Here is a 23,612-nt window from a genome sequence, read left to right on the forward strand (position 1 = left end):
CTTGCTCTGGAGAGATTTCGGCAGCCCGAATCCCACATTCTAGCGCCATTTTCGGCTGCAATGTGTTCCTCTATTCTACAGGAACGTCAGCTCGCCATGGTGGCTCACTGGAAGTCCTGATAATCTTGGTAATTCTTGACATTCCCTTTTCTGCACAGAATCGCATTGAAGTGAACGGTGGGAATTTGAAGATTTTAAAGTTAACAGTGGAAGATTCAGGGATATACCAGTGTATAGGAGAGAACAAACATGGCAAAATCTATGCAAATGCGGAATTGTATGTCCAAGGTAATTTCTGGCTTTCTAAGAATTAAATGAGCAATAGCCCTGTAAATCAGATAGGGAAGTTAATTTTCCTAAGTATGTTTAATCAGTTCCCTTGAACTGAACATAGTGTTGCTTGTTTGGGATAGTGTGGTTTTGGAAACTGCAGGTTGTCCTGCTTAAAAAACAGGATATTGTAGTGCCTTCGCACTTAGTCAAATTGCTTAATAGATGCTGTTTAAAAAAAAAAAAGATATCTAGTACAATTCCTAGTGGTCTACTTCTAAGGCAATGCACTCTGTCATTTGTATGGGAAGATTTTTTTAAAGAAATGAATATCAAATATCTGCTTTGGTTAAAGGATATTTAACCACACATTTTATTTCTCCCTTTGTATTACTCAAGGATCAAGGAATCTTTGCAGCCAATAAAACATTTGTTTACATATGCAGTTAAATTAGCAGAATTTTTAAGAGAGAGAGAACATAGATAATACTATAGACATTGGAAATGAATAGGACATTTTTACCTTCCAGCAAGGCACCTGTGGTTATTTAGCTCCTGTATATGAAATGTTTGTGGATGGAACAGTTCTGTGTATGTACACGGGAGAAGGAATTTGTCATTTACTTTGGAGGGTGAAATATCTTCAGCCAGCCCTCATTATCTTCTCTTTTTTTTTGTACCTTGTCTTTCAGCAGTACAGCTTTGTTCATCTGAGAAACTCAGCATTTTAGTCCTGTTGTGATTGAAGTGACTGAATGACCATGTATTTAATTAATCACACACGTCAGTCAGTGCATTCAACAGCTTTCTTAAATTTGACATTTTCATTTTGAATTCAGTCTCAAAATCAGCAAATCTTCTCTTCAAAATTCAAAACTTCAGATGCCGTGGTTTTTTTGGTTATAATTATAGATTTAGCTTTCTTGATTCTTAAAAGAAGTAGGTTTTTTGGTTAAGATTATTTGAATTTCATACCCCTGTTTTGAGATTGTTTTTATCAATCATACATGTTACACAAATATTATTTGTTTGTTAAATTTCTATCCTGGCTTTCATTCAGGAAGTCAAGGGGTAGATATAGTGCTCCCTTTTTCCATTTTACTCAACAGCAATAACCCTGCAAGAGACCAATTGAGAGACTGGTCCAAAGTCCCCCAGGGAAATTACATGCCTGAAGGGGGACTTGAACCTGAGTCTCCCTACTCCTAGAGCAGTGTTTTTCAAGCTCTGCAAGATGTGTGGACTTCAACTCATGCTGACTGGGGAATTCTGGGAGTTGAAGTCCACACATCTTCAAGCTGACTTTGAAAAACATTGTCCTAGACCAACTCCTTCACCATTTTATCAGACTGCACCTCTCTTTCTTTCTCTTTTCTGCATAAAATGTCTTTTTATTTCAATATGAATAAAGAAGGAGAGGGAAACCTTAATGTTTTTTTTATGCCTGCCACAGAATTTCAAAGAATTGGCACTTTGCAGTCTTTTTACAGCAAGAGTCTCTGTAGAGAACCATTTTTGTGTGGAGAGGCAGGGCGGCAGCAGAAAGATAGAGCCTGGGGTGAGAAGTGTTTTGAGTAAGAGGAGTGCAGCTGTACTCACAGGTGGCACAGATGAAACTTTGTTGCCGAGGACCAACATCAGGTATGATGGACCCAAGCCAGGTGCATGGTAGTCTTTTGGGGTGATGAACATCTATTTTGTGGAAGTAAGTTTTTACATAGAAACCACTTGCAGAAGGCAGAAAAGTGTTGGTGAACAATTGGGAAGAATTGGGCAGCTTTTCATGATCTGCAACCAAGTTGGCTTTTACACTATTATAATATTTACAATTATTCAATGAATTGGAAGCAATGAATATAAAGTGGTTGTACTTGCATGGTACATTAGGCCATCTCATTATTACAAATTATTTTTAATGACCAAGAAATCATTGTTTTTGTGACTCTTTTTTTTTTTTTTTTTTTGGTAGAAGCTCATTAATTGCCTTTTCTCTTTAGCCTTTGCTCCAGATTTCCGACTAAACCCTGTCAGACAATTGATACCAGCAGCTCGAGGTGGAGAAATTATTATTCATTGTCAGCCCAGAGCTGCCCCAAAGGCTGTTATACTTTGGACCAAAGGCACTGAACTTCTGAGAAATAGTTCCAGGTAGGAGAAATCCATTATTATTTTTAGCATAGTGTCAATAGCTTTACACATATATTTCTAGTTATACAAGTACCTCCTAACTCTAGTTAACCTAAATTATTATGTGGGAATGATTTTAATATATGTTCAGCCTGATCTCATGCATGGTCCCCTGAAAAATTCTTCTGTTGGCCTTACTTCCAGTTAAGGATGATTGTTCAAAAGCATATAATCTGTTGTGGTTTTGCTTGAAGCCCATTAATTGATTTAAATGTGCAGTGATATCCAGATGGCAGTGTGACAGAAAAGCCTGTCCTGTTATAATAGAATATTGAAGTTTTGTTTTTGGTTCTTAGCTGCGCCAGACCATTTGGATAGGAATAGAACTGAGAGCACACTTTATTGTGCCAGAGAAGGAGGGAGGGAAGGAATTAAAATGTGCAAAGTCAGCTTCATGGTTGGGTGGACTTGAGTCTCCTGAGTCTTAATCTAGCACTCTACCTGCAATGTACACTGGCTCTACCCTCCCAGATCACTTTGAAATAAGCCAGTGAGCAGAGGGTATTTTGCAAGATTCACAGTTTGAATGGCCTAGCTGTCATCATCTAGTTATCTTTTCTTTCTCTTTGTCTCCTAAAAATGACATTCCGACCACAATAGCATTGTAGTCCTACTGACGTTCAGATGCAAGCCGTCAGTGAGTCCAGCCATTTCACTGAAGACCAATTTTATATGGAATATTGTTGTTGACACCTTCCCTACTTTATAGGGCAGAACTCATTAGTGTCTTGATGCTTCATCTCTTTAACCCAGGCTTTTGTGACTGTCGTATTGTATGATGTGTTTTCTGGTGGTCTCTTTTTCCACTGCAGCATAATTATTACCCCAGATGGCACCCTGATCATTCGAAATATTAGCAAGCCTGATGAAGGGAAATACACTTGCTTTGCTGAGAATTTCATGGGCAAAGCAAACAGCACAGGAATTCTGTCAGTCCGTGGTAAGGATAGATGCTTTACTTCTATGGGGACAAATGTAAGAATAATGGAAAGGGTAGCAATGCATTTTGTCAACAAAGTACGTCTCTGGAAGGGAAGAACGCATCATTAATGTATTGTCAGCACAGTCCTGTGGTGACTACAAGGACCTCCCAGGAACCATGGGATTTTTTTTTTATTGTGTTTCCTCTCTAAGAGCAGAAGGCGACTGTCGGAAAGCTCAGAAAGGGAGAGTTCCCAAGAGCGTTTCCCCCCCTCACTATGCATACCAAATGGCTTTCTACTCTGACTTCTTGTTTTTCTTATCTTTTTGCAGATGCTACTAAAATTACTCTTGCACCATCCAGTGCTGACATCAACTTAGGTGAGGACATTACCCTCCAATGCCATGCTTCCCACGACCCAACAATGGATCTCACTTTTACCTGGTCCCTGGATGACTTTTTCATTGATTTGAGCAAGTCTGAAGGCCATTATAAGCGAGCTAGTACAGTAAGTACTGTTAATTTGATGCTACTTTTTTTCCCCAGAAAATCAGTAATGTGTGGAGATCTTAGGTCTCGTCAAAGGTGCATCTATTTCCAAGACAATCCAGTGTTTTTAAAAATCTTCTTAAATGTATGCATTGCAAAATTCCTTGTTGGTTCTGACACTTTTGCTGATGGTTTGTTTCTCCCATGGATAGAAAGAGAATATTGGAGATCTTGTAGTCTTAAATGCTCAACTGAAACACGCTGGCCGATACACTTGCACAGCCCAGACAGTGGTGGACAGTGCTTCTGAGTCAGCTATGCTGGTTGTAAGAGGTATTTTTTTCTTGATTCCTTCTTCTTGAAATGACAAGTTCCATCTTTAATTGTTTCTGCTCCATCTGCCTGAGAGATAGCTGACTTCTTTGGTCTGAAAGTCCCTCTTATTTCTTCATACAGCAATCCAAGAGATGGAAGTATATTTTGTTACATGTATGTACACTCACCCAACATAATATAAATTGCCATCCTTTAGTGTTAAAGACTTTTGTCTTATGAGCACACAAGCACAATATGTCAAGCAAACGTAGTCATTTAAATATACATTGCATTCAAAAGTTAAATAAGAGACATGTGGAGTCTATTTCTTACAATGTGAATTTTTAAAAAAATCCTTATGAATATTACTTACAGTCATATGTTCTGAAATAGTTTTACTCTACCTCAGCTTTGTGAAGAGCTGGTAAATAAAATGTGTATGGAACTGGCACGTTAATGCTGGGCATTTGGTTATGTCTTTTGATAGTGTTTAAGTTTATATGTTTATAAGATTGCTGCTTAGTTGGAGTGCCGTGCTTCTAAGAATTCTGTTGCAATTTTTGAGCTGGCTTGTTCTAAGATTTCTACTGTTTCCCAATGGAAGTGATGTCCCAGGTTGTCTATATGAAGAGATATTGTCATGTCTTTTGAGAGATAACTAGTATTTATGGATATGTTCTGCTAGTTTTCTTCCATATATAGTGATGTGCACAGTCCTTGTGTTTTATTTTGTAGATGGCTCCTGTTTTGTCTTCCTCTGGCACTGGGACTTTGGCTTGCGTGGTGTGCTTTGTAGGGACTTCCTTTGTTTGTGCACCATAGTTATTCCAAATGGTTGGAGTAACCTGTCAGTGGACAAGATGCCTTTGATGAAGGATTGTCCTTTTTGTAAGCTGTGATATTTGTGCTGTTGTTGGTTGAATTGACATGCATTTTTAATGAAATTGCATGGGTATTTGTTGTATTGAAAGATGTCATGTAGATAGATTATTTTTGCTTCTATTATTCCAGGGTGCTGTAGTGTGTTGTGATTCATTCAAATGTATCTTTATGCAACTCCTTGTGTGTACTATTGGGTTATTTCTGTTTTAGTAGAGGAATTCATTAATGTGCGTTCATTTCCAATGGACTTGGCTTTGTAGTATACCATTAGTTTTTCCGCTGAAAAAGTACTCTGTTGCTGTTTTCTCCTATGGAGAATTTGATTCCATGGAATGTATTGGGTGATTGTTGTATGTATTTTCTAACTGTTCTTTTTTGGTTATGACAAAGCTATCATCTATGTATAGGATTCATAGACTTGCCTGAATTAGAGAGAGAAGTATATTTTCTAGTCATTGCACTATTATTTCTATTGTGAGTCCTGAGATTGGAGATCCCATTGGTCCCTTTGATCTGTTCATACATCTGGTCATCAAACAGAAACTACAAGGTGGCATAAAGATCTATGAATTATTTAAGTTTTGATATTTTGATTTTTGTGTGTTTGATTAGGCTCTGTGTGTTGTGTAATAGCACTGTGATTACTTAATTGCAGGTTTGGGTCCAATCAAGATGAAGAGGGTGGTGACAATGAATGATATTGATTGATTCAATATCAATCAATTCAATGAATGATTCCATTCTCCTGAATTATTAGGTCTTTTAATTTATGTTTAAAAGGCATTGCAGTGGCAAGCTGGGGAAGTGTTTGCAGCCATCTATAAGGTGGTTGAATTTCTTGCCCACTACTTTGGATAGGTTGTATATATGGTTCCTTAGTAACAATATGGTAGGACAAAGCAAGATATCAGATTTGTGTATTTTTGGAGGTCTGTGGAAGCATGGGAGGATAGATCCATTACTTTTCATTCTTTTTTGTCCTTGGGAGTTTTGTTAGTGCACTGTATATTTTCTTAATTTCATTGTCCAGTTTTAATATAGGGTTATTGTTTATTGGGTTATAGGTTTTGCTGTTACTGAATATTTATTTTGCTTTTTGGATACTCTGTGCTCTGTTTGTGATGAATGTGCTATGTCCTTTGTCAGTTGGGAGGATTGTGATGGTTTGTCAGTTTTCAGTATTTTTGCTGCCTTTTCTGTTTTGTGTTAAAATGGTAGTGTCTCTGTTTATTGCTGGTTAGAAGTCTATCATATCTCTTCCTGTTCTTTATTTATTTCAGATTTTTTTAGTGCTGCTTCTAAGTATGCAAAGAATTGCAGTATATTTACTTTTTCTTTATTGTAGTTTAGACCTTTCTGGAGGGTACTACATTCTTCAGCAAATAAGGGGTGGCTGGGTTTCATGCTTGTTTGTTGATATCAGTTTCCATATTTTCGTGTTCAGTGTCTCTTTTCTTTTTTTAGCTTGCCTTTATCCTGTTTTCAGTGGCTGTAGTTTACATTGTTACATGCTTTGGTTTTAAGATTTGTTCCAATTTTTGGTGTGCGTGGTCGATGGTTGGTTGGTGTTTGTGTAGTCTGAGGCATGCATTAGCTATAATCAATCATATTCTTCAGCCATATGTGCTAATTTTCCATCTGATTATTTATTTCGCTATGAAACCTGCACCTACCCATTCTGGACAAAGTATAATGTGTATTGTGTTCTATTCTTTTTTTTGTTGTAGCTTTGAAAATTGTATGTTAAAGGGCAGTTTGAGCATTATCATTTGGATTCAGAGTATCACTTAATGAAGTTCCATTCTGGCCGAGGAAGGAGATGGGTTGTGATCTTCCCATTTCCTCCTCCTTCTAGCAATTCTATGGATCTCATGAGCCAGACGTTTTAAATGCAATTTTTGTTGTTTCTTTTTGGTAGGTCCTCCAGGCCCTCCTGGAGGAGTGGTGGTGAGGGATATCAAGGACACCACAGTACAGCTAAGTTGGAGTCAAGGTTCTGCAAACCACAGCCCCATAGCTAAATACGTCATCCAGGCCCGCACTCCACTCTTTCCCCAATGGAAGCAAATGCGTACCAGTAAGTGTCTTGAGGGCAGTGGCCTGCACTAAGCAGGTTTCAGTATAAAGTTAACCTTTTCTTCCTTTAGTGCTGGTTGCTCTATTTATTCTGTTCTGCTTTTGGGTTACAGATCCCACAAATATTGAAGGTAATGCAGAGACAGCCCAAGTTATCAACCTCATACCATGGATGGATTATGAATTCCGTGTCCAGGCTAGCAATGTCCTTGGAAGTGGAGAGCCCAGTGTGCCATCTACCAAAACTCGAACCAAAGAAGCTGGTGTGTATATATAAAATATGAAATAATAAAATCTGGGATCAGCTGCATAATGTTATCAGCATTCTCATAGTAAGGTAATGGCCCATATAAATTCTCCTTTTCTTCCATTGGACTCAGCAGCCAACTAGTGTTAAGTGTTATAACTACAATTTATATGGTTTTCATACTTTCCTGTAGACTAAAATCCTTTTTTTTTAAAAAAAAGGTGAATATTAGTTATAATCTTTTTTACTGCATTGTATTTTGACTTCCGTAGATATAACTGTTATCCTTTAAATCAGTGGTTCTCAAACTGTGATTCCACAACAGCCTAAAATGATAAATTACTTTGTGTGACCCCACTCCAAAACCAATTATTCCATTAGGGTTAGTAACACTCAGAAGTCCACACTCAAATTCCATGCCTTAGGTATCATTTAAAAAAGGGGACCTTCTTCTAAGTTGCTCACAGACCCCAGGAGGTTCATGAGCAACCTACCCACTCTGGACAAAGTATAGTGTGTATTGTGTTCTATTCTTTTTTTGTTGTAGCTTTGAAAATTGTACATTAAAGGGCAATTTGGGCATTATCGTTTGGATTCAGAGTAGCACTTAATGAAGTTCCATTATGGCAGAGGAAGGAGATGGGTAGTGATCTTCCCATTTCCTCCTTCCTCCAGAAATTCTATGGACCTCATGAGGCAGACTTCTTAAATGCAATTTTTGTTGTTTCTTTTTGGTGGGTCCTCCAGGCCCTCCTGGAGGATTGATGGTGAGAGATATCAAGGACACCGAGGTACAGCTAAGTCAGAGTCAAGATTCTACTAACCACAGCCCCATAGCTAAATATGTTACAGCCCCATAACTAAAAATATGCCATAGTTTGAGAATTTTAGAGTTCAAAAATACTAACCATGTTAAACAATTTGTAGAACAAAAGACCAGTCAATCCAAATCTCATTTATAACTATTGTTATTTTATCTTTCACATGGTACAGTAAAAGGAAGGGGGCATGGTTCAGTGATAGGGCAAATATTTTGAATACAAAAAGTTCCACTTACAGATCTGGGCATCTTCACACCCTCTCTAAAATCATGGGTACCTATTGCCAATCAGTGGTTACAATATTGAGCCACATGAACAAGTGATTTGATTCAGTGCAGAGCAGCTGTCTATATTGTTATATCTTTATTAAATGATGGAGGGTTTCAGTGATGTTTACTCTTTTTTTTTTCCTAATTTGACTTGCACACTGTCTTCCTTACTGGGAACACAACAGCCCCTACTGTTGCACCATCAGGACTCAGTGGAGGAGGAGGAGCACCAGGGGAACTCATCATCAATTGGACAGTAAGTTGGCCACAGAAGTGTGCATTTTCATAATTAATATAATACAGTTTGTATTTAATAGGAACGTTTAGGAACATGCAAGTAAACAAAACAGCCATTCAAAACACATGAATGTTGCTATTGCTTCAAGTGGATTTGACTCTTATGTGACATTAAAATAGTCAAGCAGTAAAAAATGTTACCTGATATTATAATTCCTGTATCACCTTGTATAATCATGAAGAAATCATTTTTTGTGTCCCAAGGTTTTTCTCTGTAAACTTTGCATGATTAATTTTATAGGAATGCAAACATATTTTGGTTAACTTGGATACTGAATATTATATTAAAGCTATTGTGTGCAATAGGAAAATTTTCACTAACCTGTAAAATTTTATAGAAATATTAAAATACATGGTATATTATTACCTTCTGATGAAAAGCAACTGTGAAACTTCCACAAGATTGCCACTACAATAGCCTTATCATATAAAATTAACATTGTCCATATGACAGCATTTTGAAACAGAAGTTAGCTGACACATTTTGAGTCCCTGCACCCTCTTATTGGCTGCCAGGGCTGTGGTACCAGGTGTTTACTGTATACTAAAATCATGTGACTGAACTCCACACAGCAAGTTCTTCTAAGTGTTAGAAGTGAGGTAGAGTTTGTCTTCCATGGCTATGCTATTTTCAGCAATATATTCAACCATCCCCATGAGATACTAGTAGAAAATATGGTAAAATGTGCACCGAACTGTGTTGCCATTAAATGGTTACAGAGCTGGGTGAACAGTCATACTCAATGAGTGTTTGTCAATGACTCCACATCAAGCCAGAAGTGTCAATTAGCATACAGAAGGGCTCTTTCTAGGTGTTGTACTATTCAGCATATTTATAAATGACCTGAACAATTAAGAAATATGATTTTCAAATTTGCAGATTACACAAAGATAAGGGAGATGGTAAGATGGTAAGATGGTAAGGGAGAGAATAGTACCAAGATTCAGGAAGATCTGGGCAAGCTGGAACTATGGGCAGAAACCAGCAAGATTAATTTCAACGGGGACAAATGCAAAGCCCTACATTTAAGTAGGAAAAGTCAAAGATATAAATATAGAATGTGGGGGACCATACTGGATAGCAGAATACAGGTAGTCCTCAACTTGCAACCATTCATTTTATGACCATTCGAAGTTACAACACTTATAACACAAAAAAAGTGATTTATGACCACTCCTCGCACTTACAACCATCGCAGGATCCCTGCAGTCATGTGAAATTTGGGCACTTGGCAACTGGCATGTATTTACGATAGCTACAGCATCCCAGGGTCATGTGATCACCATTTGCAACCTTCCCAGGGGGCTTCTGACAAGCAAAGTCAATGGGGGAAGCTGGATTCACATAATGACCATGGTGATTCACTTAACAACCATGGCAAAAAAGATTGTAAAATCAGGCATGACTCACTTAACTGCATCACTTAGTGATGGAAGTTCTGGTCCCAATTGTGGTCATAAATTGAGGACTACCTGTATGCTAAAATTGTCTTGGTGGATTATAAATTGAATGTGACCCAACAGTGTGAAGAAGCTGCAGTATAATGTCAATGTCAGAACTGTACCTAAGAGAATCATTCCTCCCTGAACTGCATCGGTGAAACCATACTGAAGATATGGTGTCCAGTTTTGAGCATCATATTTCAGGGAGGACATTGACAAAGCAAGCATGTCAAGAGGATAGAAACCAAGATTATTAGGGGCCTGAAAGAATGCCCCTAATTGTTTGAGGAGTGATTGGAAGCATTGAATATGTTTAACCAGGAGAAGGAAAGACCAGAAGGATACATAATACCAGACTTCAAGAATCTGAAAGGTATCATGTAAGGGCAGGGCAAAATTTTTCAGAGGTGTCCCAGAAGGCAGGACAAGAAAAAATGGGTTTGAATTACAAGGAAGTAGATTATGGTTGGATATCAGAAAACAATTCCCAGTAGAGAGAGCTGTTCAACAGTGGAACAGATTAACTCAGAAAGTAGTGGAGTCTATGTAGATTAGGTGCTGTCTGTTCAGAATGTTGTAGTAGTAGATTCCTGTAATGGGCAGGGGATTGGACTAGATGATTTCCAGAATTCCTTTCCACCCAAATATTACATGTTTCTGTAAAATCCTTACTAATTGAAATATACAGTATATGCCATATAAAAATCAAGTGAAACTTGATTTCACATACTGTTACTGAGTTCAGATTGCTTATTTCAATGTTTCATGTTATTATTGCATACATTAATCTAAAATATGTGATGGTATTATAAAATTTTAACCAGATAAGTATTGTGAAGTATTTCTATTGTGTTCAGTGGTTGTTTCCTGCCCACCCTCTCTCCCTTTCTCATATCACAACCTTCGTCTCAGCCAATGCAACGAGAGTACCAAAATGGAGATGACTTTGGATATAGGCTTTATTTCCGGAAAGAAGGCACCCAGATCTGGAAGATAGCAAATGTGCCCCATGCAGAATCACTACATTATGTTTATCGCAATGAGAGCATTGCACCCTATACACCATTTGAAGTGAAGATCAAGGCCTTCAACAGGAAGGGAGAAGGGCCAGAGAGCCTAGTATCTGTTGTGCATTCTGCAGAAGAAGGTAGGCTGGGATTAAACAGATCTTAAAAGTTCTATAATAGATATTCTTGACCTGATTTTCCAGATATACTGCTATTTGGCAATTTCCTAGGTATCATGGGCAATGGCCATAGAGTCTGGGAAAGTATATGAATTTCCTTTAATAGGCTATATCAGTATGCTGACAATACCCAGTTTTATATCTCCATCCCAGGCTGCCTGAGCAATGCTATGGGTGTCCTGCCCCAGTGCCTGGATGGGGCCCAATGGGCTTTGGCTCAACCCAAGCAAGAATGAGTGGCTTTGGGTACTTGGGCCTTCTGGTGTTAAGGTTTTTCCACCTTTGGTACTGGATGGAGTGGCACTGCCTCAGACAGACCCAGTGCGCAATCAGGAGGTCCTCGTGGACTCACAGCTCCTGCTGGAAGAGCAGGAGGTAGCTGTGGCTAAGAGGGCCTTTGCACACCTTCGGGTTGCACCCATTCCTGGACCATGAGGCTCTGCTCACTGTCACTCATGTGCTTGTGACCTCCCATCTGGATTACTGCAACACGCTCTACATGAGGCTGCCCTTGAAGAGCATTCAGAAGCTTCAACTGGTGCAGAATGCAACTGCATGGGTAGTAAATGGTGAACAGTACTTAGCACATGTAACACCACTGCTTCATGATCTGCATTGGTTGCCAGTGTTTTTCCAGGTGCAATTCAAGGTGCTGGTTTTCACCTTTAGAGTCCTTCATGGCTTGGGACTGGGTTATCTAAGGAACTGTCTTCTCCCAGTTGTTTCTACCCATCTAATCCATTCCAGCAGGATGGGCATGCTCCAGGTCCCATCAACCAAGGAACATCGGCTGACAAGGACCAGGAGGCATGCCTTTTTTGCCATAACCCCTGCCTCTGAAATATTCTCCCTCCAGAGATTAGGATGGCCCTGACCCTGTTGGCCTTTTGTAAAGCCTTGAAGGCCTGGTTATATTCCCAGCCCTGGAGTCTTAAGTATATGAAGGGCCCCGTTTCCTGGTTATGTTAACATCTATGGATTATAATTGTTCTCGGCTGCTGTATATATTTAATTTTCTTTTTGTACTGTGATTGTAATTTGGTTTTCAATGATTTTATGATTGTTAGCTGCCCAGAGTCATTTGTTTGAGATGGGCGGCCATATAAAATGTATGAATGAATGAATGAATGAATGAATGAATGAATGAATGAATGAATGAATGAATAAATAAATAAATACATAAAGTAAAATTCTAAGCAATCATCTATAGACAGCTATAGAGTTCTACAGATTCTAGCTTAGTATCAATTCAATTTTATTCTGTTTCTCCTAAAAGCAATTTAACAAATTTAATCAACAGCATTTTTGAAGAGAAATCTTCTGCTTCGTCTTTTAATTTTGGGTCAAGGGTCTAGCTTCTAATCTTGATCTTATGGATCTTTCAAACTGGATTAGATTTGCCATACTTGTAAAGGAATTTTTCTAGTAAATTGTTTTACTTTGACAGAACCAAGAGTGGCTCCCTCTAACATTACAGTCAAGGCAGTAATGGCCACAGAAATTGATGTTTCCTGGAATTCTGTGGAACATCATGATATGAATGGAGTCCTCTTGGGTTATGAGGTAAGAGATGGGACTGAAACTGGAACAAGGTAGAACCTTGTAAAATATTCTCTATAAGAATAAGAATTGGATCAGTTTGATTGAAGTCTCAACTTCTTATGAAGCCACTTCACTGGATCAGCAAAGGTCTCCTGGTTTAATATGAATTGTCTTATAAAATGACACAATCTGTTCTTGTGGAGTGGGTAACATGGGCTATTCAGGTATAATAATGTAATGCTAAGTCAATAGAAATTCTTCAGTGCCAAAGAAGCTAGGATTGTTGCTTAGGCTCAACTGAATCTTCTTCTGTACAGAAATGTATATTACTGTCTTCAGATCCGATACTGGAAACATGGTGACAAAGAAGAAGCTGCTGACAGAGTGAGAACAGCTGGTCTTGTCAATTTGGCACATGTGACAGACCTCCATCCCAACACAAATTATCATGTGTCAGTCAGAGCATACAATGGGGCAGGGACTGGGCCAGCAAGTTCCCCCACCAGTTTCTGGACAAAAAAGCCACGTAAGTGAACATTTGATCGAATAGCAATTACTGCTCTGTTCTTCACGTACTTCATGTAGCTGCATGCATTATTCATAGGTATTATTTTCTAGACCTATCATCTTGCTGTAGAGATCTATGTTTAATATGTATTATTTCTGTACTGCTTCATGTTGGTGGGGCTACTTTTGAGGGCCTCTCAAAGCATGCAAACAATATCAGTGTCCTTCCCTTGTTTTGTATTCCTTCTCTGAGCATTTGGAACCAGAGACATAAGGCAAGAACATGCTTGGGAGAGGATATCAGCAAGAAGATGAGTCTCCTCAAAGAGAGGTTGATGCACTCCAGGTTCCTTTAGATACACAATCTGACAGCAGAAATTTCAGTTATCTATTATGAAATCACTAATTCTCTATTCATTGTTTTTATCAACTCTGTAGGAAATATGGCATTTTGCCTTCTGAGAAAAGGTGGATAAAACACAATGTATGACATGCCAAGCACACTGCAGTTTGCCAACCATCTTTTTGCAGTTCACAAAAGTCTCAGTAGATATCTGGGATTTAGCCTTTTTGATATTTCCAAAGAAAAGGGATGGCTAAAGATATGGTATGCCCTATGTGGTTAGTAGCTGCATTCCGTCTGGAAAATTACAAATTCACATACATGTAAAGGCTTAAAAAAAAATCATTGTTGAAATACCTAGGAGTAAAGATCAGTACAATGGAGGTGTTTCAATTCTATCCATTTTCCAAATGAGCTAGGGAAAGAAACTGGGTGCATCGATGGCTCATTTATACAAAATGTTAATAGATTTTCGAGCGATGATGTGGTTCTCCAGATTGGCTGCGGTACTCAAGCTATGGTTTGCCTTCTGTTGACTCTCTTTAAAATTTCTACTTTTTACATTTTTAGCACCAAAAATGCTGCCTGGCAACATTACCTGGACGTTTTCCAGCTCCAGTGTAAGCATTAAGTGGGATCCTGTGATTGCCAAAGCGGATGAGTCTGTTGTCACTGGCTACAAGGTATTTATAATATGTAGCAGTTTTCCCCATGAGTGAGTGAGTCTAAATTTTTAAAGAGCAGTATAACAAATCAGTGCAGCCCTTACCATTACACATAGTTCTGGGGATGGTGGGGTTGGTGCATTAATCACTGAAGGTCAGGTTCTGCAACCAAATTCTTGGTTCTGTATCTGTTAGCAATTTTGCAGTTCCTTGGGATATACTTTCAACCTACAGGCTGATGTCTGTAGTCCTAGGCTTACTAATTGTAAGTCCTGTTGAATTTGCACAGGATCAAGATAGGCATATTTCAGGCTGTTGAAGAATTTGTGCAGATTTTCTGGTTACTGATCTGTAAAAGAGGAGGAAGAAATTGAAAAACATAGGAGAAGCTAAGAGTAAACTCAAGGTGCTTTCATCCACAGATGCTGTATCGTCCTGATACACATTCAGCTCCTGTTCTATACATAGCCAACAATAATTGGATTGAGATCCCAGTCCGAGAAGATTCAACTCATGCTCTGTTGCAAATTAGGACAACAGGTCCAGGTGGAGATGGTGATCCAGCAGATGTGCACATTCTGAGAAACGGTGGTGCGTCTGCCCCTTCCTTTTCTTGTTATTTTGAATTTTATTTATTTAGAACATTCGCATACCACTTTCAGTAAAAAAAAAAATCTTGAACTGATTTGCAATAATCTTTTTTCCAGTAGATTCAGTATTTCACTAGATTTCAAAAAATCAAGCACTGTTGTCTTCCAAAGCAAGCATATTCATTTTCCCCTTCTTGATTCTTTCTTCCTTAATTCCCTACCTAGTGTGATATTAGGAAAACTAAGAATAAATGGTCAGGAAAAAAAAATATATTTCTGGGGTAATCAATTCCAGTTTTTTTCCTTCTGTATTAAAGAATCAATAATAGCACAAGTTCCACACTTTCATTTCTGAACAATTTACTGTACATGACTGTTTCTCAAGAGCATCATGGTTGATAGAAAAAGTGTTGAAGTTATTACAGATTCAGGGAAATTGGATATGGAACCCATCTCATGAACATCTGGGTATGTATCTAGGTTTCCTATTCCTTGAAACTAAATAGTGATGGAATAAAGGAGTTGAATTCTTCTCTCTTTAGTTTAAAACTTAAGATGGAGAAGAATTATGGGGTTGCAATATTCAACTTACATTTGAGACAAATATTACTAGTCTGTGGATTTCATACATCTAGCCAGAAAATGTAAAATATGAGTTCAAAAAAACATTTGCTAAATCTCCTGTTTGTTAGAAAGGGAGGTTGTCTTTTTTTTTTTTAATAAATCAACAGAATTACTTTTTTTTTTTTTTTTTGCAGGCACAAGTATGATGGTGGAAAATTCTTCAGGTCACCCAGTACTTCATACAATGGTTGCCCTAACACATGCATTAATAATGCTTGCCCTGACTGGCTCCTCAAAGCTCTGATGTTAATCACTAAAATGGAAAGCTATTAGATAAGATTCTTCATAATCTAGCAAGTCAACAGTTCACCACTTGGACTACAAATTTCTACCACAACTGTCTGATTGTGGAGAGTACCTGGTGGAAAAGGACTTGAGAAGAAAATATACTTCTTTCTTTTTTTTTTCCCTTTTTTAAAGAATATATAACATTTCATACAAGACATGAGTCTTTAACCAATCAGATTTTTTAAAACTGACAAAACAAGAGATGATCTCTGGAAACTGGATATGTCTTTCATATTACTGTATTCAGTAGATTTTTCTGCCTTACAAAGCCATGTGCAAAAGTAATGACGCTCTTAAAACTTGATCTTTTTTTAACATTAAAAAAAAGACAAATGAGAATAAATACATATCTTCTAAGAGAAGGTGTCTCAAAGGATAAGCATGTTCCATACCATTCCCAACTGCAGCCAGTATCGTGCCAAGGACTCTGGTATTTAATGTTAAAATGGAACTTACTGAAGGGCAATATTGTCCCAATAAACTTTTTTCAAGGCAACTGGCTGGAGGAGACAAGTCAATAGAAGCTGTCAACCATCTCACACTGCACAGACTTTTGATGAACAAAATGATATTGGAGCTAGTTTGCCGAAAGTGGGATATTGATGGCTCACTGGTGAAACCAAATAATAATAATAATAATAATAATAATAATTTGCCTTGTACTTTGGCTTTTACTTTGTTTGCATTTCTTGTACTTTTCATCTGTGCTGTTAAAAGAGGTACAGTGTTTGTGCATTCAATCTCAAAAGCAGTTGATTGGTTCTTGCATTTTCTTTTGGTTCCTCAGAAGTGGGAGTTTTATGGCAGGAAGGAAAGATTTGGAAACAGGCCATAAGGACATTTGAACAAGGAAGTTATTGCAGAAACTTTTTTTTCACTTTGTCAGGAGCCACACAGTACCATTTACCCAAACTTCATCAATCCAATCTGAAGCTGAAAAAAAAAGGTTCATTGAGTTGACATGATACGCCCTACACACATACACACACACACACACACACACACTCTTAAACCTTCAAGTTAAATATGGTAATTGGTCTGATCAGCCATTAGAAAGTTGTTCTATATGGTATTGATCATTCTCAAAATTAGTTAATAAGAATAATAAATGTCTTAACTTAAATTTAATTTTGCCAAAGGACAGTAGTAATGTCTCAGACTGTTCTTCAGAAATTTAACTTTTGCTACAATCAATGTGTTCAGCTGCTTAATTGTTTCTGATCTGAACAATAAGGAAGGGGAAATTCCCCAATATCAGTCTTGGAATACTGCTATGCTTTTCTAAAATACCATCATACTTTCCTGAACTCAGTAGAATAGACTACTGATCTTCTTTCTGAACGGAAATTTCCCAACTACAACAAAACCTTGATGTAGCAGATTACTTGGCAAGGTAGGGATGTCCATTACCCATGAATGTTTGTTAAATCTGTACATCATTTGAATCAATTTATGACATTTTAAAATATTTCACAACTATGTATTATACAGATTACATAAATTGATAGAAATGACATAAACTGACAGTAATAACATAAATGTAAGTGAATTTAGCAGACTACTTCAGATACAATAGACTTAATATCTTGTTTTGGAGAGAGGTTTGGATGCAAATTTGAAGTTAAATCCATTACATTTTAAGTCTGTTAAATCCATTAAATTGAGGTTTTACTGTACAAAGAAGCTTCCTTTGTCTTTTCCCTTATCAAATCTTACACATAGAGAAAGAACTGAAGGCTTAATTTTTCCAGAGTACATATATACATATAGGATAAGGTCCTATCCTATATTTATAACTAGATATCCAAGGACTATGTGGCCCTCAAAACCCCTGTAATTAATAATAGCCAAGACTCAGTGTGGTGTTGCCCATCATTTTTAAATGGGAGGTACATGGAAACTGTAGTGTAAACCTTAGAAAAGTTTTTTAAAATGTAAAGCTCTAAATTTTATGCTGAAAACAATCCAGAAAAAGTAGAGAACTTTGATCCCATCCATCCTGCACCCTCATCCCTTCCCCCCAGGCAGCTCCTTGCCACTAAAAAAAATTACCCAACATTAACATAGAACATACATTCTACAGCTGATAATGATTACATACTATCAGGTCATTGTCAATTCTTAGCGACTACTTAGATAGGTTTTTCTCCAGGAGGATCTGTCCCTAACCTGGTCCTTCAGCAATTCCAACAGTGCACTCATTGCTATTGTAACTGACTCCATCCACTTTGCTGCTGGTTGTCCTCTTTTTCTTTTTCCTTCCACCTTTCCCAGCATTAGAGCCTTCTCCAGAGAGTTAGGTCTTCACATAATGTGTCTGAAGTTGGATAATTTGACCCTGGTCATTTGTGCCTTGAGTGAGAACTGTGGGCATATTGATTTGCTCCATGATCCATTTCTTTGTTTTCTTGGTTGTCCATGGTATTCTCAGGAGTGTTCTACAACACCAAAGTTCAAAAGTGTCAATATTCCTCCTAGTTTGCCTCTTCAAAGTCCAACTTTCACTTCCGTATAGTATCACAGGGAATACCATGGCTTGCACAATTCTGATCTTTGTAGATATAGACACATCACGGCATTTGAATATCTTTTTCAAGGCCGTCATGGATGCTCTACCAAGTGCTAGTCTGTGATATATTTCTTGACTGTTTGTTCCTTTACTGTTGATGGTTAATCCCAAAAGGCAGAAGCTATCCACCACTTTGATATCTTCATTGTTAATTCTAAGGCTGGTTGTTCTACCTGTTGTCATTAGTTTGGCTTTCTTTATATTTATAGTTCATTTTAGTCCCATTTTTCACTGTGCTCCTTGACTTTTATTACTAAGGCTTGCAAATTGTTTGCATTTTTGGCTATCAGGGTAGTGTCATCAGCATAGTGCTGGTTATTGATGTGTCTTCCTCCAGTTTTAAAACCACATTAATCTTCTTCCAATCTAGCTTCCCTTATTATATATTCAGCATATAGATGGAATAAATAAGGGAAGAGTATACGGCCTTGTTGCACTCCTTTGCCAACCTGGAGTCAGGTCTGCTTCACCATGTTCTGTCTGCACTGTGGCTTCCTGACCTGTATATAAGTTTCTCATGAGGACAAAAGAGATGTTCTGGGATTCCCATTTTTATGAGCACTTTCCACAGCTTGATGTGATCAACACAAAGGCCTTTCTATAATCAATGAAGCACATAGTGACTTCTTTTTAATATTCTTTGTCTTTCTCAATTATCCAGCATGCATCGGCAATAATGTCTTATGTTCCTTAGTCTTTTCTAAAACCAGCTTGGACATCTGGCATCTCTTTTTCCATGTACGGCTCTAATCTGCATTGGATGATCCTAAGCATTATTTTGTTAGCATGTGAAATTAAGGATATTGTATGATAGTTTGCACATTCTGTTAAGATTCCTTTTTTTTTTTCTTTTTTGGTATTGGAATGTAAATACTCTTCCAATCTGTTGGCCACTTTGAATAGTTTTCTGGATATGCAGATTCCATCTCCCTATTGCTTTCTCTGGGAGAATCCCCTGTTTTCTGTTTATTAGAAACTAGAGTTCATAAGATACCCATAGGGCAGTCCTAGCAGAATTCCTAATAGCCAAAACTGATGGTGTTCAGATTAGTAGTTCAGTAGCAAACTACTATTTCCTTGCTCCTAATAGTCTTCTAGTACCTCACTAAACTAAGGGCTCAAGGGGCAGTTAGTGAAGAATCCTGCCTTAGTTTTGGATTTTGATGTGCTTATGGAGTGTTACAGATCTATGCCAATATGTATCTATCTTGATATCTTAGGTGTTGCTGTTGGCACCTGATTCAATTAGGAATATCTTAAACATAATTATAATAGCTTGTGCTATTTTGCCAAGTTATGGCTTTCATTCTCAAGAAGAACATTTAGCTCCAATAGGAAGGATATACATGCTCCACTTTTTAAAAAAATTGACTTTGGCCCTGCTAGCCAAGACCACAGTCATTCAGCTACTGTTACTGCACCATGAATGTAGGACACCTATCTTTTCAAGGTAGGCTCACTGCCTTTAAAACTTTACAAGATGTGAAGTGGTGGTATGCAATTCTCCACACCTAGGATGAGATGCTACATATGTGCCTGCATGTGCATTTCCAGGACCTAAGTATTTGGGAAATACTTCTTTCTATTTGAGAGAGTGAAAAAAGATATAGGCACTTCAAGTAAGGAAGAGAAAAATTGATCATGGCTCACTGACATCATGTTTATTCAGATTCTTAGTTTTTGCCAGTATGCTAACCTCTAAAGAAATTATCCTTTATTTCACCTCCAACCTGGTGCCTTCTAGATGTATTGGAATTGGCTCCCATAACAACAAGCCAACAAGGCTAATCACACATTGAGAGAGTACCAGTTTGATGCCTAGTGCCCCCTTGAACACTATTTCAATAGTTACACTTTCTTCAACTTTATAGTTTGAGTATTTTATATGAATTGTTACTCCCATTTTACGACAAGCTCACTGGATTTTGGAAAAGAAAAAATATTTAATCTAAAAAAACCCACATTTCTATTCAGCTTTTTTCAAACATATTAGAGAAGCTTTATATTTTGACACCAAGCCCTGGGAGGAGAGTTTAACAAAGAATCTTGCCCCTTAGTAACTTCCCAGCATGGTAGCCTATATATTGTTTTGACATTCTAGAAGTTTTACAGTGTTGGAATATTGTCTCTCCAGCCTATTAATCTTTAGAAACTATGTGTACCATTCCAAAAAAAAAAAAATGGAGTATAACCTGAACATTTATATATACACACACATGCACACGTGCAAACTTATAAAATTATATGAAGTAACCCAGATTATATAGCCAGAGTACTAATTATGAGGCTATCAAGTTATGTAAAATACTGCAGAATCTAAGAAACACTTCAGTTCACTATTCCACACGCCCTCATATTGAACATAAATAGCTTGCTGAATCAGGTGAAGGGCCATCTTAATCCAATATTTTATTCTCATGGTGGCCAACTAGATGCCTCAGTGGTGCTCACAAATAGCAGACAAAAGTTGTCCTTCTCCTACAGTTGTTTCCCTGCAGCCAGTATTGGAGGCATGCTTCCCCCATCCCAAAGGCAAAACTGAGTTTTTAAAAACTAAGAGCCATTGAAAGATCTGTCCATCATGAATTTATCCAATACTTTTCAAAGGCCATCCAAGTTAGTGGTCATCAACAGAGTTTACGGAGGCTGTCTACTCTGACTAGCAACAACTCACTGGGGATGTGTAGGAAGGATTTCCAGCCCTTCTACTTAAAACCTTTTTTATAAACTAGAAACATCTGAGAGTTAATTTGAGATTTCATGCATGTGCTCTATCACAAAGCTATGATCCCTTCAGAGACACTATCAGTAGTTCTGCACTGCAGATTAAAGAACTAAGATAAAATACATTTTAGCCAAATTTCAATCTGGGAATTTATAACATAATCACCTAACCATCGCTTCTTGAATCTGTGAAGTGTCTTTACCATATAGTTATAGATTGGAGCCCACAGACAAAAGCCCAAAGCAAAAGGGGCAAATTCCAGGCAAATATAAGCAAACTTACTTCTAGAAATTAAACAGAGGTGGCAGCATTCAGAAGTTCTACTCACTGGAAGCAATACTGTGAAATGACAGGGCATTCATTCACCGTTTTATAATAAAGCAGATTGCAAGGAGTTTACATCTAAATCTTCTGTGGGCATGAGCATACTGTTCGGGTTTTTAAAAAGGGGGAAATGCAAAATAGTCCAGTTCCTAGTAATATTGTACTATATTTTTTAATAATTGTTTATTTCCACCTATTTTTTTCCTTCCTACTTGGGTAACATGAAAGCTGACAAACACAGAATAAGCTATCTAGAGTTGTGTCTCAGTACTATACCAATACTTTTCTATTTTGTATTCTGTTCAAGATGTCTTGTTGTCATCCAGCTCTATTGTGTTTGATGCATAGAAAGTGACCACTTTTCAAGAATATGAAAATAGTTTTTCCTTGCTTGGAAAAGGGGTAGTACATATGTGTGGCAGAAGAATATATGCCCTACTCCTTGGCCAAAACATGTTATAACCCAGTGTTGAGATATTTGTATCATGTTCCTTCTGCTACTATCTCATGAGGAGATATGGGTCGCTCTCTTCTCTCTTCCACCTAAGGGATCAGACACGGTATATTTTTATGTCAACTTATTTTGACATAATGTGAAGATTGTATTCTCCATTCGGAAGCTTCTTTCCTGAGAGCTAATGGAGTATAATGAATGACTCAGAGGTTTGACCTGTGAACCATGTCTCCTTATCTCTGCCACAGACATTGCAGATGGCTCTAGACAAACCACAGCTTCTTGACCTCAGTGCCTCACCTGTATTAGGGAGATAATAGCAATATTGACTTGCAGTACAGGGTTTTTTATGAATTCCAATACAGTGTCTGAGGAGCACTCTGAAGCCTGAAAAGTACTATGAACCATGGTGGATTTTCCATTGTTTTGCTAGTTTATTTTTCCTTTTGTGTTGACCTGAAATAACATTTTGGATAGCAGCAAGAGAACTGAATCAGTGTAGAAAGAACAGTTGGAAGGAATGTGTGTGTGTGTGTATTGGGGGGGGGGCGGTCTATGCCACACAGATAACATTGAGAAAGGCAAATCATATCCCTAGGACAGTTTGGGCAGGGATGTTTCATGCTCTTATTTAAAAGCATGCATGAGATAGGCAGTTGTGTGGCGTGTAAATGTATCATGGTAGAATGTATTTTAGACTATTGTAAACAGCTCCAAGGGAATTCCTCCAGGGTAGCGAAGTACTCTTTTTGTATTCTAGCATTCAATCCAGAATATTTCAGTTGTGCTTGGATTGAAAGAAACTGACTTTGTATCAGACTTTTTGCTTCTAACAGTGGCTGCATCCATAAAATAGATTATCACTTAGGCAACATACAGATGGGATACAAACTGGACAAACAAAAAGCATAGATTTTTTAACCTGTATAAATTTTAGCATTTCCTTGGGGTGAAAGATGGATAAATCTCTATATTTCCCATATTTCCTGCCCCAGTTCTCAACTATTTCTCTAGAACACTATTGGCAACATTTAATAGTGACACATTGAATGGAAAGCATATCTCAGTTCACTTTTTTTCCATGAGTGTCACCCACGATTCCAAACATACATTCAAAAATAATAAAAAAATAAACAGCATTTTTCAATATAAAGTCATACAATGTATTATTATAGCCCTATGTAATTACTTTTGTGTGTCTGTATGTTGTATATATTTATATGTACATTTGTTTTGTAATTTGTATTGTTTTGTCTCATTCATTAAAATACATTGGTTTTATTTCATTTACATTCACACCCTAACTTATCATATATAAATAAAAGTACAGTATGTATTCAGATTTTAGGCTGTATCAGTATTTTAAGCTAGAGACAAGTAGAAAGTGGATTTTTGGCCTTTAATAGATTTCTTGGAGATCAACAGATTTGTAAGAGTCGTTTTTGTTTTGTTTTGAGTTCCAGAGAGTTGTCTATAAGTAGCAAGGAAATCTAAAGATAGACACATTCAAATATGCCCCTATTCAAAGGCATATTGAAGGAAGACATGCTTCCCCCCCCCCAAACATTCCTATTCTG

At 37.6% G+C, this 23,612-nt stretch overlaps 1 protein-coding gene across 1 annotated transcript in view; it reads left to right on the forward strand.

Annotated features, from left to right (window-relative positions):
• Positions 1-23,326, forward strand: part of CNTN2 (contactin 2) — a 62,793-nt gene extending 39,467 nt beyond the window's left edge. The window contains exons 10-23 of the mRNA XM_007422724.4: positions 159-288; positions 2,268-2,418; positions 3,270-3,397; positions 3,712-3,887; positions 4,081-4,201; positions 6,984-7,142; positions 7,255-7,404; positions 8,664-8,734; positions 11,131-11,365; positions 12,852-12,967; positions 13,286-13,472; positions 14,367-14,479; positions 14,884-15,052; positions 15,810-23,326. Of these exons, the coding sequence (XP_007422786.3) occupies positions 159-288; positions 2,268-2,418; positions 3,270-3,397; positions 3,712-3,887; positions 4,081-4,201; positions 6,984-7,142; positions 7,255-7,404; positions 8,664-8,734; positions 11,131-11,365; positions 12,852-12,967; positions 13,286-13,472; positions 14,367-14,479; positions 14,884-15,052; positions 15,810-15,919 (2,016 nt within the window). The 3' untranslated portion in view covers positions 15,920-23,326. The remainder of the gene's footprint in view (positions 1-158; positions 289-2,267; positions 2,419-3,269; positions 3,398-3,711; positions 3,888-4,080; positions 4,202-6,983; positions 7,143-7,254; positions 7,405-8,663; positions 8,735-11,130; positions 11,366-12,851; positions 12,968-13,285; positions 13,473-14,366; positions 14,480-14,883; positions 15,053-15,809) is intronic.
• Positions 23,327-23,612: the final 286 nt, after the last annotated feature.

The sequence above is a fragment of the Python bivittatus genome, unplaced genomic scaffold (assembly GCF_059951505.1).
Source record: "Python bivittatus isolate LINGU-HERP-01145 unplaced genomic scaffold, Pbiv_v1 ctg000700_np1212, whole genome shotgun sequence".
In the NCBI taxonomy this organism is placed as follows: Eukaryota; Metazoa; Chordata; class Lepidosauria; order Squamata; family Pythonidae; genus Python; species Python bivittatus.